Source organism: Lepus europaeus, chromosome 7 (assembly GCF_033115175.1).
Source record: "Lepus europaeus isolate LE1 chromosome 7, mLepTim1.pri, whole genome shotgun sequence".
In the NCBI taxonomy this organism is placed as follows: domain Eukaryota; kingdom Metazoa; phylum Chordata; class Mammalia; order Lagomorpha; family Leporidae; genus Lepus; species Lepus europaeus.
The window spans coordinates 46,857,385-46,873,650 of NC_084833.1; the positions used below are offsets into that span (position 1 = coordinate 46,857,385).

General features: G+C 43.4%; 1 protein-coding gene across 1 annotated transcript in view; it reads left to right on the forward strand.

The window, feature by feature from the left end:
- The first annotated feature begins 523 nt into the window (after positions 1 to 523).
- Positions 524 to 16,266, forward strand: part of TSG101 (tumor susceptibility 101) — a 44,509-nt gene continuing 28,766 nt past the window's right edge. Inside the window, exons 1-4 of the mRNA XM_062196398.1 lie at positions 524 to 701; positions 8,778 to 8,862; positions 11,123 to 11,188; positions 15,804 to 15,967. Coding sequence (XP_062052382.1) covers positions 660 to 701; positions 8,778 to 8,862; positions 11,123 to 11,188; positions 15,804 to 15,967 — 357 coding nt within the window. The 5' untranslated portion in view covers positions 524 to 659. The remainder of the gene's footprint in view (positions 702 to 8,777; positions 8,863 to 11,122; positions 11,189 to 15,803; positions 15,968 to 16,266) is intronic.

Sequence of the window (16,266 nt, forward strand, 5' to 3'; positions counted from 1 at the left end):
ATGTCTGGGGAGAAAAGTGTCCTGCAGAAGAAATCGCTTTGTTCCTGAGAAACAAAGGCGCTACACTTCGCCTTTGTGGGTGCAGTATGAAGGACTTTTAGGGTGGGAGAGGGGAGTCGCCTGATAATCCGAGAAACCGCGGGCATCACCTAATGCAAACCTCTCAAGAGTTGCAGAAAATGTAAGCCCGAGCTCGTAGTGCGCTTATTTACTACAATCACCGGGGCAAGTTCCACTTGATGAGTCAGTCGTTAGGGCTCATTCGCATACCGCCGGTGCCTCTTGTCCGCCCTGCACCTGTTTCCTTAAGGCTAAGGGCGACTGTGACAAACCTACCACTCTTATCCCGGCCCCAGATTCCACCCTCGGAACAGGCTGGCTCTCATCTCTGGGATCCGACTCTAGGACACTACGGGTCGGCGGGTCGGAACCCGTCGGCCCAGGGGCCGCAGGGCCGCAGGGCGCTCAGCCTCCGCAGGACGGCGGCCTCGGAAGTGACGTAAGGGAAGCGGAAGTGCCCGGTGGTGCTGACTTCCTGTTATTAGAGGCGCGGGTAGGGGGCTGGCCGCTCGGTTTGCGATTGTCTGGGGGCACCCTGGGGCAGCCCCGGGAGCGGCTGACCCTCTGCCTGCAGGGACGGGAGTCGCGCAGTGGCCGTCATGGCGGTGTCGGAGAGCCAGCTCAAGAAAATGGTGTCCAAGGTGAGGCCGCGACGCGCTCGCCGTCCCGCGCGCACCCACGACTCCCTCCCGCGCCCGGTCCGGACCCAGCCGCTCCGGCCCAGCCTGCCTCCCGAGCGGGCCGGGCGCCCCAGCGCAGCCCTCCGCCGCCCCGAGCTGTCGCCTCGGAGTGCCCGCTGCCGAGCCAGGGAAGGCTGGGGAGGGGCGGGGGGCGCGGCGACAGTCCACAAAGGCGGGGAGCGAGGCTGCCCGCCACCTGCCGCCCGCCCCTGTGTGTCCGGGCGAGTTTGGAGCGGGCTGTGGGGCACTGTAGTGTACACACACTTGGGGCGGAGGAGGGGAGGGTCGTACTTCGCCCCTGGCCCGCGGCGGCCTCTGTCCCGGCGCGGGGGTCCGACGGCCTCGGCCCCTCCGGAGGTTGTGGCCTTTTCCGTCGTGCGGTGCCCACGCGGCTCAGCACCGGAATCGCGGGCGGCATCGACTTCGTGAAAGCTCCCCGGGAGCGCCGTCCCGCCTCGCCCCAGGTGAAACAAATAGAATCCCATCGCCGTTTCGGGAGTTCGCTAGCAGCGACTGCTGTTCGTCCTATGCCTCTTAGGGTGCGGATTTGTTAACTTTGAGCTCAGTTCACGGCCTTCACAACTCAAGAGCGGTGTCATTGTTTGTTACAAAGCAGTTAGGCGTCTTATAGTTTTAAAGCTGTGATTTATTTTGCTGATCCTTTCTAATGGGTCACCTGATGCCCGTATAACATAATTGACCAGAGGTGAATGGAAGTCGTACGTACTCATAAAGTGGTTGAGAGTTGATTCTTGTTTTAAAAGGGTTAGCTTTAGATACATGGTCAAAGCAAGAATGATAGAAATAGTTTGTTTCAGCAGGTTTCAACTTCTAGGGAAACGTACTTATGTGTAAGACTTAAATAAAAAAGCCATTTTTCTGGTAAAAATCGTCCTCCTCTTGACTGAAGACCAGGTAACCTCCAAAGAGACACCGACAGTTTTTCTAAACTCATGTGGTTAGGTTGCCTAAACGCATCTGTGGGACCTCTTGATTTTCTTTGGTAGAGTAGTTATCGTTTATAGAGGAGGTTTTGGGGGAATTAGAGAAGATTGTGACTCAGGTAAAGGTCTCTGTTGTAACAGTTATATATTCACGAAAAACAGTATTTTGTATACCAAAATAAACTTTTAATTACATTTTTCTACGATCTTTTTGAAGTACCCTCATACTTAAGATTGTTCATGCAGAAAACTCTCGTATTCCTTCTTACTAGTGTACCTGTGTTATACCTGGGTGCGGAACGTTTTTTTTCTGCCAAGGGCCATGGAATATTTTTAGCAGCTTTCACGGGCCACACAAAATGATCAACTTAAAAGTTAGCCTGCTGTAGGTGTATTGAATGTTGAGTCCCACCTGTGGTTGCCTTGGCAGAACCAGGCCAAATGATTTTGCGGCCCTGTTCTGACGTTTCCCCACCCCTGCATAGGAGGAGTCACTGCTAAGTCTATAGAAGAGAGCCGACACGTTAAAGATAGTACCTCACACCGTTTTACATTCTAGGAGTACCACAGTGAGCAATCAGACAAAAAAAAATAAAATAAAACACAAAACACTACACTTCTGGAGTTTAAATTATCATGGGAGGCAATAAACCAGTCAAAAAGTACACAAGTACATTAAGTACCACGCTGAAAAGAGACGAGTGCTTTAAAGAAGAGTGCTAGGATGGTGAACAGGGATGGCTTGTAGTCTCATAGCAACTAGTAAAGGAAGGCCTTTCTTGGGAGAGCTGTTTGGGCAGAAGCCTGAAAGAGATAAGGAAACACACTTTGGAACAGTGTGCGGTAAGAACCTTCCAGGAAGAAGGAAAAACAAGTACAGAGAGAGAGGTTTGTCACGCCTGGTGGAAGAACACAAAGGCGGGTAAGGTGGCCGGGCTGCACAGAGCAAGGAGGCAAGTTGGGCTGGGTTCAGACCTTGCCCGTGGATGGTGTGGGAGGTTTTGAAGGGCATTGCAGGACCTTGGAAAGACGTTGGCATTTCCTTGCAGTCTCATAGGAAGCTGCTGATGTGTTGTAACGGTACCAGAGGATTCCACAAAGTTCATGGGAAAATGGAATTGAAAGATAAGTTTATTTTGGTACAAAAAATTTTGAAATCTATGCGTAAGAGGGGTCTTCAACAAGTTCATGCAAAATGTATATTATGAAAAATGTGTGTGAGGCCGGCGCCGTGGCTTAACAGGCTAATCCTCCACCTTGCGGCGCCGGCACACCAGGTTCTAGTCCCGGTTGGGGCGCCGGATTCTATCCCGGTTGCCCCTCTTCCAGGCCAGCTCTCTGCTATGTCCCGGGAAGGCAGTGGAGGATGGCCCGGGTCCTTGGGCCCTGCACCCGCATGGGAGACCAGGAGAAGCACCTGGCTCCTGGCTTCAGATCAGCGAGATGCGCTGGCCGCAGTGGCCATTGGAGGGTGAACCAACGGCAAAAAGGAAGACCTTTCTCTCTGTCTCTGTCTCTCTCACTATCCACTCTGCTTGTCAAAAAAAAAAAAAAAAAAAGTGTGCAGATCCCTTAAAGAGACTGTTGCAATTTCATCTAGATGAGAGGTGCCCTTGGCTTAGACAGAAACTGTAAGCTGTGGAGATAAATATATATACATATATATATATATTTTTAAAGATTTATTTATGTATTTGAAAGTTGGAGTTACACAGAGAGGTCTTCCATCCGATGGTTCACTCCCTAATTGGCCGCAACAGCCATAGCTACCCTGATCTGAAGACAGGAGCCAGGAGCTTCTTCCGGGTCTCTCTTGCGGGTGCAGGGGCCCAAGGACTTGGGCCATCTTCTACTGCCCTCCCGGGCTACAGCAGAGAGCTGGACTAGAAGAGGAGCAGCCGGGACTAGAACCAGCACCCATATGGGATGCCGGCACTGCAGGCGGAGGCTTTACCCATTATGCCACAGCACTGGCCCCTCTAGATATATTTTGAAAGTAGAATTAGCAGGATTTTCTAACAGATGTGCCATGGATGCAAAGGAAAGGAATCAAGAGTAGTATCCAGGTTTTTGGCCTGAGCAGCTGGAAGGAGGAATATGTATGTGTGTGTGCGTGTATACACTCATGTACTTGTATGTGGAAGATGCAGGAAAGTACATTTGGAGGGAAGGTAAGAAGTTCAATTAATTCATGTTCAAATTGCCATTCATTAGCTATCCAAGTGGAGATGTCACATTGGTAATTGGATAGATAGTATTCTCCTCTTTTCTAAGGGAGACAAGTTCTAAGACCCCTGGTAGATACTGGAAACTGTGAATAGTGCCAAGACCTATATGTTCTATGTGTTTTCTTATATCTATGATAAAGTTTATAAATTAGGCATAATAAGAGATGAACCACAACAATAATAAGGTAGAACCATTAAAACAATACACTGTGGGGCCAGTGCTGTGATGTAGCAGATAAAGCCACCACCTGCAATGCCAGCATCTCATATGGGTGCCAGTTCGTGTCCTGGCTGCTCCACTTCCAATCTAGCTCTTTCCTGTCGCCTTAGAAAGCAGTAGAAGATCGCCCAAGTCCTTGGGCCCCTGCTCTCGCGTGGGAAACCCGGAAGAAGCTCCTGGCTCCTGGCTCCAGATCAGCCCAGTTCCAGCTGTTGCGGCCATCTGGGGAGTGAACCAGTGGACGGAAGACCTCACTTGCTTGCTCTCTCTGCCTCTCCTTCTCTCTCTCTGTAACTTTGCCTTTCAAATAGATAAGTAAATCTTTAAAAAATTTTTTAAAAAAGGAAAAAGCAAAAAGAATGCACTTCAGTATTAATGCCAGTGTCTCTTCTCTAAGGCCATTAAATAAAGCAAGTTACTTGAACACAAGCATTGTTACAGTCAGTCGAATAACCAAGGTGGCTACTAAACAGTTAAAAGGTGGGTGGTGTATACAGAGCGGATATGCTGGACAGAGCTGGACAGCACAAGATTTCATTATGCTATCACGTGACTTAGAACTGCACACATTTTAAAACTAATGAATGACTTATTTCTGGGATTTTCCATTTAATATTTTTAGACTCCAGGTAATGGAAACTGTGAATAAAGGAGATTACTGTGAGTGTCTGGAGTTGAAACAAGTTCAGCCTACAAAATTTTAATCGTGGAGTTTCCAAGATTTATATGGTATTTAAAACCACAAGGGAGAGGTTGGCATTGTGGCATAGCAGGTAAAACAGCCAGCTGCAACACCGGCATCCCATATGGGCTCTGGTTGGAGTCCTGGCTGCTCCACTTGCAGTCCAACTCCCTGCTAATGTGCCTAGGAAAGTGGCAGAAGATGGCCCAAGTACTTGGGCCCCTGCACCCACTGGGAGACCCAGAAGAAGCTCCTGACTTCAGCCTTGCCCAGCACTGACAGTTGCAGCCATTTGGGGAGTGAAGCAGTGGATGGAATCTCTCTCTCTCTCTCTCTCTCTCTCTCTCTCTCTCTCTATCTCTAACTCTACCTTTCAAATAAATAAATAAAATATTTTTTTAAGCGATTTATTTATTTATCTGAAAGTTACACAGAGAGGCGGAGAGAGAGAGGTCTTCCATCCGCTGGTTCACTCCCCAATTGGCCACAGTGGCTGGAGCTGTGCTGATGTGAAGCCAGGAGCTTCCTCTGGGTCTCCCATGCAGTTGCAGGGGCCCAAGGACTTCGGTCATCTTCTGTTGCTTTCCCAGGCCATAGCAGAGAGCTGGATCAGAAGTGGAACAGCTGGGACTCGAACCAGTGCTCATATAGGATGCCAGCACTGCAGACGGTGGCTTTACCCACTATGCCACAGCACTGGCCCCCAGATAAATAAATAAATCTTAAAAAAAGAAAAGAAAAAAAAAAAAAAAACAAAAGAGATCACCAAATGATTGAGTTTAGAAAGATAGGAACACTATGGACTGAGCCCTAGGGTTCAGTGTTAATGGAGAAGAGAAAGAATCAGCAAAGAATCTGAGAAGGAGTAGCCAGAGAGGATGAAACCAAGCATTGGTGTTGTGGAAATCTAATGAAGAACATTTTTTAAGAGGAAGGAATCAGTTTCATCAAATACCACTGATAGGCAAAAACAGAATTGACCATTGCAAATCATGTGAGAGTTATTGGTGACCTAAATGGGCAATTTTAGTAAAGTGGGTGGAAAATATATTTTTGTATATACTCCCTTCCTGGCCAAAACCCTTGAAGTTTGACTTGATATTTTTTTTCCTTTGCATCCACAACAAATCTGTCAGAAAACCCAAAAATATAAAAACTACACAGATGACCATGACTTATGAATTCAACTACTAATCCACAGTAAGATATATTGAACTATACCAAAGAGATGCAATTAGCAAATTCTAAACTGTGGGAGCCTCTGTAGGACCAATGAACAGGTTTCTTCAACAAGCAGAGACCAGGGGGGTAAAAATGGAAGTGAGCCCAACACTTGACTATTTATTAACTGAGCAAAATGTGGTATATATTTACCAAGATTATTCATTGATAAGAAATGAAGAACTGGGCTGGCGCCGTGGCTCAACAGGCTAATCCTCCGCCTAGCGGCGCCGGCACACCGGGTTCTAGTCCCGATCAGGGCGCCGGATTCTGTCCCGGTTGCCCCTCTTCCAGGCCAGCTCTCTGCTGTGGCCCCGAGTGCAGTGGAGGATGGCCCAGGTGCTTGGGCCCTGCACCCCATGGGAGACCAGGAGAAGCACCTGTCTGCTGCCTTCGGATCAGCGCGGTGCGCCGGCCGCAGCGGCCATTGGAGGGTGAACCAGCAGCAAAGGAAGACCTTTCTCTATCTGTCTCTCTCACTATCCACTCTGCCTGTCAAAAGTAAAACAAAAATAAAAAAATAATAAAGAAATGAAGAACTGAAATATATACTACACCATGGATGCACCTTAAAAACACTAAATGAAAGAAGTTAGTCATAAAAGTCACATACTGTATAATCTTTATGAAATGTTCAGAAAAGGCACATCTATAGAGCCAGAAAGTAGGTAAGTGGTTGTCAGGGTGAGGGAAGGGCAGATGCAATGTGGGATGATTGCAGAAGGGTATTGGTTCCTTTTGGGGGCATTGAAAATGTTCTGAAATTGTGGTAGTGGTTGTGTAATGCTGAGTGTACTGGAAGACATTGAACTGTGTACTGTGTACTTGAAATGTTGAGTTATGTGGCGTGTGAGTTACAGCTCAATAAAGCTATAAGAAAAGAGGTGGGTGAGAATCTGTATGGTGAAAGAGATTTGAAAAATGCTTTAATATTGTAAAATATGAACTTTATTTGGATCCTGAGTCAAAGAAACTTTAAAAAAAAAAAGGACAAGACTGGGTATTTGATGATATTAAAGCATTAATGATTATCTTAGTATACTGTAGCTTTTTAAAAGTTATTATTTTTTAAAGATAGAATATGTTATTTACTTCAGAATACCACAGGATGGAAAAGTTGGTGGGGCTATAGATTAAATGATTGACTGCCAGCTGTTGGATTGAGGGTATTCATTATATTATTCTCTTTACCTTTGGAAATGTAATTTTCCTTAACAAAAAGTTTTAAGAAGAAAGCATAGGAAGAGAACGATCAAAGACAACAAGTGTAAGCAGCTTCTTGCACAAGCTTTTCTGATAAAAGGAACTGGGAGAACTGTGGTGATAACTAGAGGGGCAAGAGCTCAGTAGTGGATTTGATGGTGTGAACAAGATGGGACAAATGAGTTTGTATGCTAAAGGAACTGTTCTCATGGCATGGAAAAATTGGTGCTACAGAGTAAGGGAGGAGCAGAAATTCTGAAGAGATGCCTCTGAGTAGATGTCCTGGATTTACGCTCTGATTTTTCTTGTATTTTCTCTCTTGTTCTCTATCACTCTTTGGCTCTGTAAGATTTCTTGGCTTTATAAACTAATCCTTCTATCTGTTCTAATTCAGTGTTATGTGTTTGTTCCACAATTTTTTATACCTGAGTATAAAATTTTTTATACCTGAGCTTTTGTTTCGTGAACACAGTACCTCCTTGAAGTTATTCATGCTAGTTCTTTTTAGAAGTTTTCTTCTGTTCCTTTCATTAACTGCTTGACTTGTTAGTTCGTTGACCTCTGACTTGCTTATTGGAACCTTACTAGAATAGGTGACTGCTCCACATTGAGAGAGAAGCACTGAAAACTGTTTGAAATCTTTGTGTGCATACACGGTGCTTGTCAGCTGTTGAACTTCAGTACACTTTGATCTGGTGAGGCTCAGGGCCCCTGATCTCCTGTTCTCCTGCCAGGAGTGTGTAGACCAGGTTGCTAGTTCTCCTGGAGGGGAGTGATACAAGGTGAGTTGAAAAATACTATAAACTACACTTCTAAAAGTTCATGGAAAAAATAGAATTAAAATATAATGCAAATTTCCATGAACTTTTTGAATTCCCCTCATGCAGCAAATGATGCATTGTAAAATAGATGCTAGAGTAAGTGCTGCCATTTCAGGAGAAAAGAGATATTTACTGGCCAAAGGGAAGTCTGATACTCTTAAAGAAGCTGGAGAGGAATGTAATCTAGCTCTTTGAAAATGATTAGCATTCTTTTAGGGGCAGGTGTGTGGCACAGCAGATAAAGTCACCTGTTGGGGCACCTGCATCCCAAAGAGGAGTGTTGGTTTGAGTCCTGGCTGCTCTGCTCTGACACACCTCTCAGCTAATGCCCCTGGGAAGTGCAGATGCTAGCTGAAGGACTTGAGTCCCTGCCACCCACTGGGAGACCCAGATGGAGTTCCTGGCTCTTGGCTTTGGCCCGGTCCAGCCCTGGCTATTGCAGCCATTTGAGGAGAGAACCAGCAGATGGAAGAACTTTCTTTGTCCTTTTCTCACCGTCACGCTGCCTTTCAGATAAATAAATAAAAGATTTGATTACTGGAAGGCCTTTTAAGTTAGAAGAACTAAAGTAAAATGAAGGTAACTTCAGTGAAGGGTTCAGCTGGAGAAAGCTGTTACAATTCTTTCAGCTTTAATATTAAGTGAAAACCATTATTCTTTGAGTGCTAAGAGGGAAATAGAATTTTAAACTAAATTCTTGTGTGATTTTGCTTTTCAGTACAAATACAGAGACCTAACTGTACGTGAAACTGTCAATGTTATTACCCTCTACAAAGATCTCAAACCTGTACTGGATTCCTATGGTGAGTTTGTGCAATAAACATACCCATTACTGTTAAGTTTACTTTTTTTTTTTTTTTTTTTTCATGATCATAGTTTTCCCATTTTCCTTTTAAGTTTGTTGATTTCTCAATTGTGGGACTAAACCTCCACTTGACAAGAGTGTTGGGGGATAGGAAATAACAAAATTCAGCAATAACAATATATTTCTTAAGTTATTAAAGAAATGCTCTACTATAGAACTATGCAAATTTAAGCGTAGGAGGGGATGTTAAACATAGTTTAGTCCATTATTTCCCCGCGTTTTATCCATAGACACATAATTGTGAAAAATGTTTCAGGGGGTTGGAGGCAGAATTCTGTGGTTAAATAGGAAGTTGTGGACTATACTAAATTAAAAGGGTTTCCTTGTAGCTAGATTTCTTAGCCTTTAATATGCTGGTGTGTTGTGTACTACCAAGAAGAGAAGGGACAGTATATGCTAAAGTTTCATCCCCCAGCCCCAGTAGCATCTCTGTGGTTTCAGGAGCACATTTTTGAAAAACTATACTCTGGATATCCTTTTCTTTTTATAGATGGAAGGTTTTGTTTTTGTTTTGTTTTTTGTTTTTTTTAATATGGTCTTTAATTCTGTGAATAGGAAGGTAGCAATTTGTTTATACTTTCTATTCAAATAAGTTTGGATTTAAGTAAGAAATCACAACATTTGGAGGTTTTCCCTTTTTGAATACAGAAGGTTTTTTTTGTCACACTGAATCTGAAAATAATCTGTTCAACCCTGTGTCCTTGAAAACACCTAATGTGCCAGGGCCAAAGGAAAACCCATGCTGCCTACTTGGCTGTGAAGGCAAGGAACTGGATTTTTTTTAAGATTTATTTATTTATGTAAAAGGCAGAGTTACAGAGAGGGAGAGGGAGGGAGATAGAGATAGGGGGAGGAGAGAGAGATCTTTAAACACTGGTTCACTCCCCAAATGCCCACAATGACCAGGGCTGGGCCAGCCTAAAGCCAGGTGTCTCCCGTATGGGTGCAGGGACCCAGGTACTTGGGCCATCTTCCATTGCTTCCCTAGGCACATTAGCAGGGAGCTGGATCAGAAGTGGGGCAGCTGGGACCCAAACTGGCACCCATATAGGATGCCACTGGGCAGCTGGGGGCTTAACCCCTTCTGCCATAACACTGGCCCCACGAACTGAATTTTGTGGCTGAGACTTCTAAATTCTGTTCATCTCTAAGGCTTTGAAACATTAAGAGCCTGGTGAAGAGAAATGGGTGGCAAGAGTGGTCAGGCAGTCCTGCATTTTCTGAGCGACCAAGACATGAACCAGAAGTTCCCTTTCAAACCTAGGGTGTGATTTCCCCCTCATTTTCCTCCCTTATTGCTGCCACACATTGTACCATGGTATTTGATCTGTGAAAACTCCATATTACCAAGGCCTTTAAGTGTATAGTTTTTACTTCATGCTAAAAGAACAGATTGGTGAAAACTGATTTCTAGGAGCTTTCATTATCAAATCTTGTATAGCTTCTTATGGCTCGCCCAATTCTAAATCATTGTTATGAAAATACTTTTAGAATAAACAAAGCTCCAAGTTTAAATAAAGTATTTTAAAAAAAACACAAAATCAGAATAAATTGAGGCAGTTTGCTATTTCCAACAGTAAGTAAGATCATCATGGTCACCTGTGTAGTTCTGTGTCCTGTTGTACATTATAGCCTTTTCCCCGTATGATTCAGTGTTAATCCCAAATTATTATTACAAATAATAGCACTCAGTGTAACACAAATTATGTATCCTAATTATTAATAGGAAAAGATAATGTGGTATTAAAAGAACATGCCTGTATTTGTGAGAACTTATTTTTGATTCTATGGTTTAATACTACATTGGGATTGAGAATGAAAGTGAATGGGGATAAAGACCTGAGGATTTCTAGAATATATAAAGATACTAGGTTAATGTTCAGTACAGTGTCACTTGGTGGTGACTTTTAAACATTTTCTAATCATGTTCGTTGGGGACCAACAGCTCCTATTTACTAGGTCTATAACACTCACATCCATTTTTCCAAATATTCAAAGCATCTTTTCTTTTAATCATTCAAAGCTGATCCCATTGAGTGAGTCAACAAAGGATTGTTTGTTACCGGACAGAATGGATGATGCATTGAAAGTTAGCCCCTTTCAAGAACAATAATGAATTTTAGCCAGTGTTTCTGAAAGAGTAACTTATACTCTTATGCCAAAATGCTCATAATTCAATCATTGTTCTTTCCTTTCAGTTTTCAATGATGGCAGTTCCAGAGAACTAATGAACCTCACTGGAACAATTCCTGTGCCTTATAGAGGTAAATGGTTTTCTAGTAAAGATGTATTTTGATTACATAATCAATTCAAGGTAACTTCAAAAAGTTAGTGGAAAATAGATTCAAAAGAGAAGTTTATTTTGGTGCGAAGTTTTTTGAAATACATGCAGTTGTTTGTCCTATGCACTTGCCGTGTACTCTTTGAAAACCCTTCATGTATTGCTAGTGTAGAAGTCAATTAACCTCTCTTGTAGCTTTCAGAAAGTTTACTTCCTGGGTTCTTCTGTTTGTTTTTATTTGTTTTCTGTCCACTTGGAAGGCAGAATGAAAGAGCTATCTTCCATCTGCTAGTTCACTTCCACACATTTACAATAGCCAAGGGTGTGTTGGGTCAAAGCCAGAAACCTGAAACTTGAACTGGGTTTCTCCTCTGTAGGTGGCAGAAGTGCAAGCACTTGAGCCACCATCTGCTACCTCCCAAGACACATTAGCAAGAGACAGTATCAGAAGTACAGTCACTGGGACTCAAACTGGCCTCCTGGTGCAGGTTGAGGGCATCCCAGGCAGCAGCTTAACCTGCTGTAACACAGTGCCTGCCCCAGACAGTAACTTGTGATTGACCCTCATTTGGCAGGGCAATTCACATTTTCAACTTTTTTTTTTTTTTTTTTTTTTTTTTTTGACAGGCAGAGTGGACAGTGAGAGAGAGAGACAGAGAGAAAGGTCTTCCTTTGCCGTTGGTTCACCCTGCAATGGCTGCTGCGGCTGTTGCGCTGCGGCCGGCGCACCGCGTTGATCTGAAGCCAGGAGCCAGGTGCTTCTCCTGGTCTCCCATGGGGTGCAGGGCCCAAGCACTTGGGCCATCCTCCACTGCACTCCCGGGCCACAGCAGAGAGCTGGCCTGGAAGAGGGGCAACCGGGACAGAATCCAGTGCCCCGACTGGGACTAGAACCTGGTGTGCCGGCACCGCAAGGTGGAGGATTAGCCTACTGAGCTGTGGTGCTGGCCCAACTTTTTTTTTTTTTTTTTTTTTTTTTTTTTTAAGAGAAACAAAAGCAGAGATCTTCCACCTACTCCTTCATTCCCTATTTGCCCTCAGCCTCTGGGACTGGACTAAACCAAAGCCAGGAACCAGGAACTCAGTCTGAGTCTCCTGTGTGAATGGCAGGAACCCAAGAACCTGAGTGCTCACTTTCTACTGGTGAGGGTTAATAGGAAGCTGGAATCGGAAGTGGAGCTGGAACTCAAACCCAGGCACTCCAGTATGGAAAACAGATGTCTCAAGTGCTTAACCACTGCACCAAATACCTCTCCCTTTCAAAAAAAAAAAAAAAAGATTTATTTGTTTGAAAGTGTTACAGAGAGGCAGATTCAGTGACAGAGAGGTCTTCCATGTGCTGGTTCACTCCCCAAATGGCCAGCTGGGCTGATCTGAAGCCAGGAGCCAGGAGCTTTTTCCAGGTCTCCCATGTGGGTGCAGGGGCCCAAGAACTTGGGCCATCTTCCACTGCTTTCCCAGGCCATAACAGAGAGCTGGATCAGAAGAGGAGCAGCTGGGTCTCGAACCAGTGCCCATGTGGGTTGCTGGCCTCATCCCTCCCTTTTTAAAACTTCTTTACCTAGATATATCAACAAATAAATATAAATACCCAAGTACACTGGAGGAATTTAATGTTTTGGAGAATCAAAGAATCTTAAAACTACAAAGGGATCTTAACATGCTTCCTACATAATTCAGACCTTTTTTTTTTTTTTTTTAAACAACAGGAAGCTATATGATAGAGTGACTAAAAGACTTTAATGTCAGGACAAAGTTAGGTGTGAGTTCTCTATATTTTGTGATCAGTGAGCATCGATAACATTTGGATAATGATATCTTAGGGGGAATAAGAATTATGATAATATTTGCCAACAACCTGGCTCAGAGCCTAGTATATGGTAAACAAACAATAAAAAGTAGCTTTGTGGAGCTGATGTTTGGCCTAGTGGTGAAGATACCAGTTAGGAGACTCGTCCTGCATTGTAATGCCTGGGTGTGACCACCAGCTCTAGCTCCTGATTCTCGCTTCCTGCCATCCATGTGGGAGATGTGGATTGAGTTCCTGGTTCCCAGCTTCAGTTCAGCCTCTTCTTGGCTGTTACAGCCATTTGCAGAGTAAACTAGTGGATGGGAGCTCTTAGTCTGTCACTCTGCCTCTCAAATTAATAAATTTTTTCTTTAAAGTAGCTGTTATTTGGGGTATGCATTTAGCCTGGTGGTTAAGATGCCTACGTCCCACATCAAGAGTACCTGGATTCAACTCCTGGCTCTACCTCCTGACTCCAAATTCATGCTAATGCAGACCCTGGGAGGCAATGATGATAGCTTAAGTCATTGAGTTCCTACCACCCATGTAGGAGATCTGCATAGCCTTCCTGGATCCTAGCTTTGATCCCTCCCCAGCCTCAACCCTTAGGACATTTGGGGAGTGAACCAGCTAATGGGAGCTCTGTGTGTGTGTATGCATGCATACTGATAATGGATAATGCACTCTGTTAGACAGTCAACTGTCCTCTGCTGGAATACTTAGTTGACATTGATAAGGAAGCATTCAGCTTCATAAGAATGTTCCTAGGAAGCTCTGTTTGTTAATTATTACTTGTGACTAACATGATCTATGTCCCTATAACATACCCATTGATTTCACATGGTACCTGCTATACATAAGCCAGTAGGCACAGGGGCCTGTGAAGATACAAAAGTAAGTAAAGATGTACCTTCTCTGGAAGAACTCTCTCAAATAGGAGAAACAGAGAAAATTATAACAGATATATTTAACTGTTCTGTGACTGCCGTAGAAGAACCTGTAAGGGGTGCTGTGAGATCACAGAGGTACACTAGGCCGCATGGGAGGATCACAGAGGAAATGAGACAGAACTTGCTGTTCAAGAATGAGTCAGCCATTTGTCACCAGGCATACATTCCAGGTAGAGGAAAAAACCAGTTGAACAGCAGCATTATATAAAGCAAATAGGATAAGTTTAGGGAGGTTCAGTAAAATTGAAGATGAGTGACTTTGCCTTTGCCATTGCCCTCAGGAAATAAGTCTGGCCCGGGAAGGAAGTATGGTGATTATGTGTGTGTGCATGTGTATAAAATTTAACTCAACATTGTCTGCTCCCTCAGCCATTCTTCATGTGGCATAGTTCATAAGTCTAAGTTACTGTGAGGAATTCTTTATTTTCACAAAGCAAATAATTCTAGAAAAATAAACTTAGGGTTATATATCCTGTTGGAACTTTTTGTTCATTGTAGAATAATTGGGATAAAACTATAATAAACCCCCAAATCCCACAGCTATCTGATTTTTAGATGAAATTTATGTGTATATATTTACATGTAGTGAAACTTTCTAAAGGGAAAGGATGCATCTAAATTGTGTTAGGTGGTTCAAATGATTACCTGGGACCTGGGCTTTCAACAAACTAAGAGAAGACTGATTTATTCTGAAAGAATTCACTCCATTGGTTCCTTTGAAACATTATTTGTTAGCATATTCTCAAGTTTCTCAATTGACATTATAATACAGAAAGCAACATTAGTGATTCTGAATAATTCCCATGAACATACCGTGTGCTTTGCTCAACTAATGAATACCAGTTAGCATCTGTTTAGTTGGATTTGGTCTTTCTAAGATTTTGTTTATGTACTTATATGAAAGGCAGAGTGACAGAGAGATCTTCTGTCTGCTGGTTCACTCCCCAAATGCCTGCAACAGTCAGCACTGGGCCAGGCTAAAGCCAGGAACTCATCTGGGTCTCACATGTGAGTGGTGGGAACCAAGTACTTGGGCCATCATTTGCTGTCTCCTAGGCAGTCCACTAGCAGGAAGCTAATTTAGAAGCCAGAATCCCCGCATTCCTGTAGGGGATGCAGACATCCCAAACAATGACTTACTTAACCCACTGCACTGAATGCCAGCCCCATGGATCAGGTTAGGCAAGGGAGTTTTAAGTCTATATTATTCTATCACTTTCTGATGTGGCACCTTAACCATGCTCTTATTTCTCCTCTATATTCCTTTCCAGCAAGAAATGACAAAAGTCAAGTAGCAAAGAATATATGGAGCCCAAAGATAACTTGTGGGATGGGTGTGGCACAGTGGTCTTTAGATACCCGTATCTCATGTCAGAGTGCCTGGTCAAGTCCCAGCTACTCCACTTCCAATCCAGCTTCCAGCTAACATAGATTCTGGGAGGCAGCAGATGACAGCTCAGTACTTGGGTTCCCGCCACCCATATGGGAAGCCAAATGGGGTTATGGGCTCTTGGCTTCAGGCTGGCCCAGCTATGGCTGTTGGAGGCCTTTAGGGAATGAACCAGCAGATGGAGGAACTTTGTGCCTTTCAAATAAAAATGAAAATAAATTAAAAAAATAATTTGTGAAGAATTTTTTGTAACAGCAAACAGACACTGGCAGAGTAGTGATCAGTTAGCTCGTTCATCCTGTTAATGTATTTTACAAACTGAAAACTTGAAAAACTAATCTTGAATAGAGCTTTGAAGCTTAATGTATGTAGTTTCTTTAAATTGTTGCTTAGTTATAGCTCTGTTCTTTACCTGTTAAGCTATAATTGAAAAATCATAGGGTAACTAAAGTTTCTCTTTCTTTCTCAGGTAACACATACAATATTCCAATATGCCTGTGGCTGCTGGACACATACCCATATAATCCCCCTATCTGTTTTGTTAAGCCTACTAGTTCAATGACTATTAAAACAGGAAAGCATGTTGATGCAAATGGGAAGATATATCTTCCTTACCTACATGAATGGAAACATGTAAGTACTACCAGTGTCCTTTGAATTCATTGTATTTTAAAAATTTTGCTCACTAGCATCTGCTTTTTAACACATGGAAGATGAAGCAGGATAGATAAACTCAGATAATGGCCTTAATCACTGAACTGAAGGTAATTAGAAAACATATTTGTAAAATGCTTTATAGTTTGCAGAATAAATATGCAGTTCACTATTTTATTTACTTGAATCGAAACTTTAAAAATAGATAGGGTTCACTTAGTGGGAAGTACGTTTTTAAAAATGTCAAATTGGTGAGATTTTTATTTTAAAGATTTATT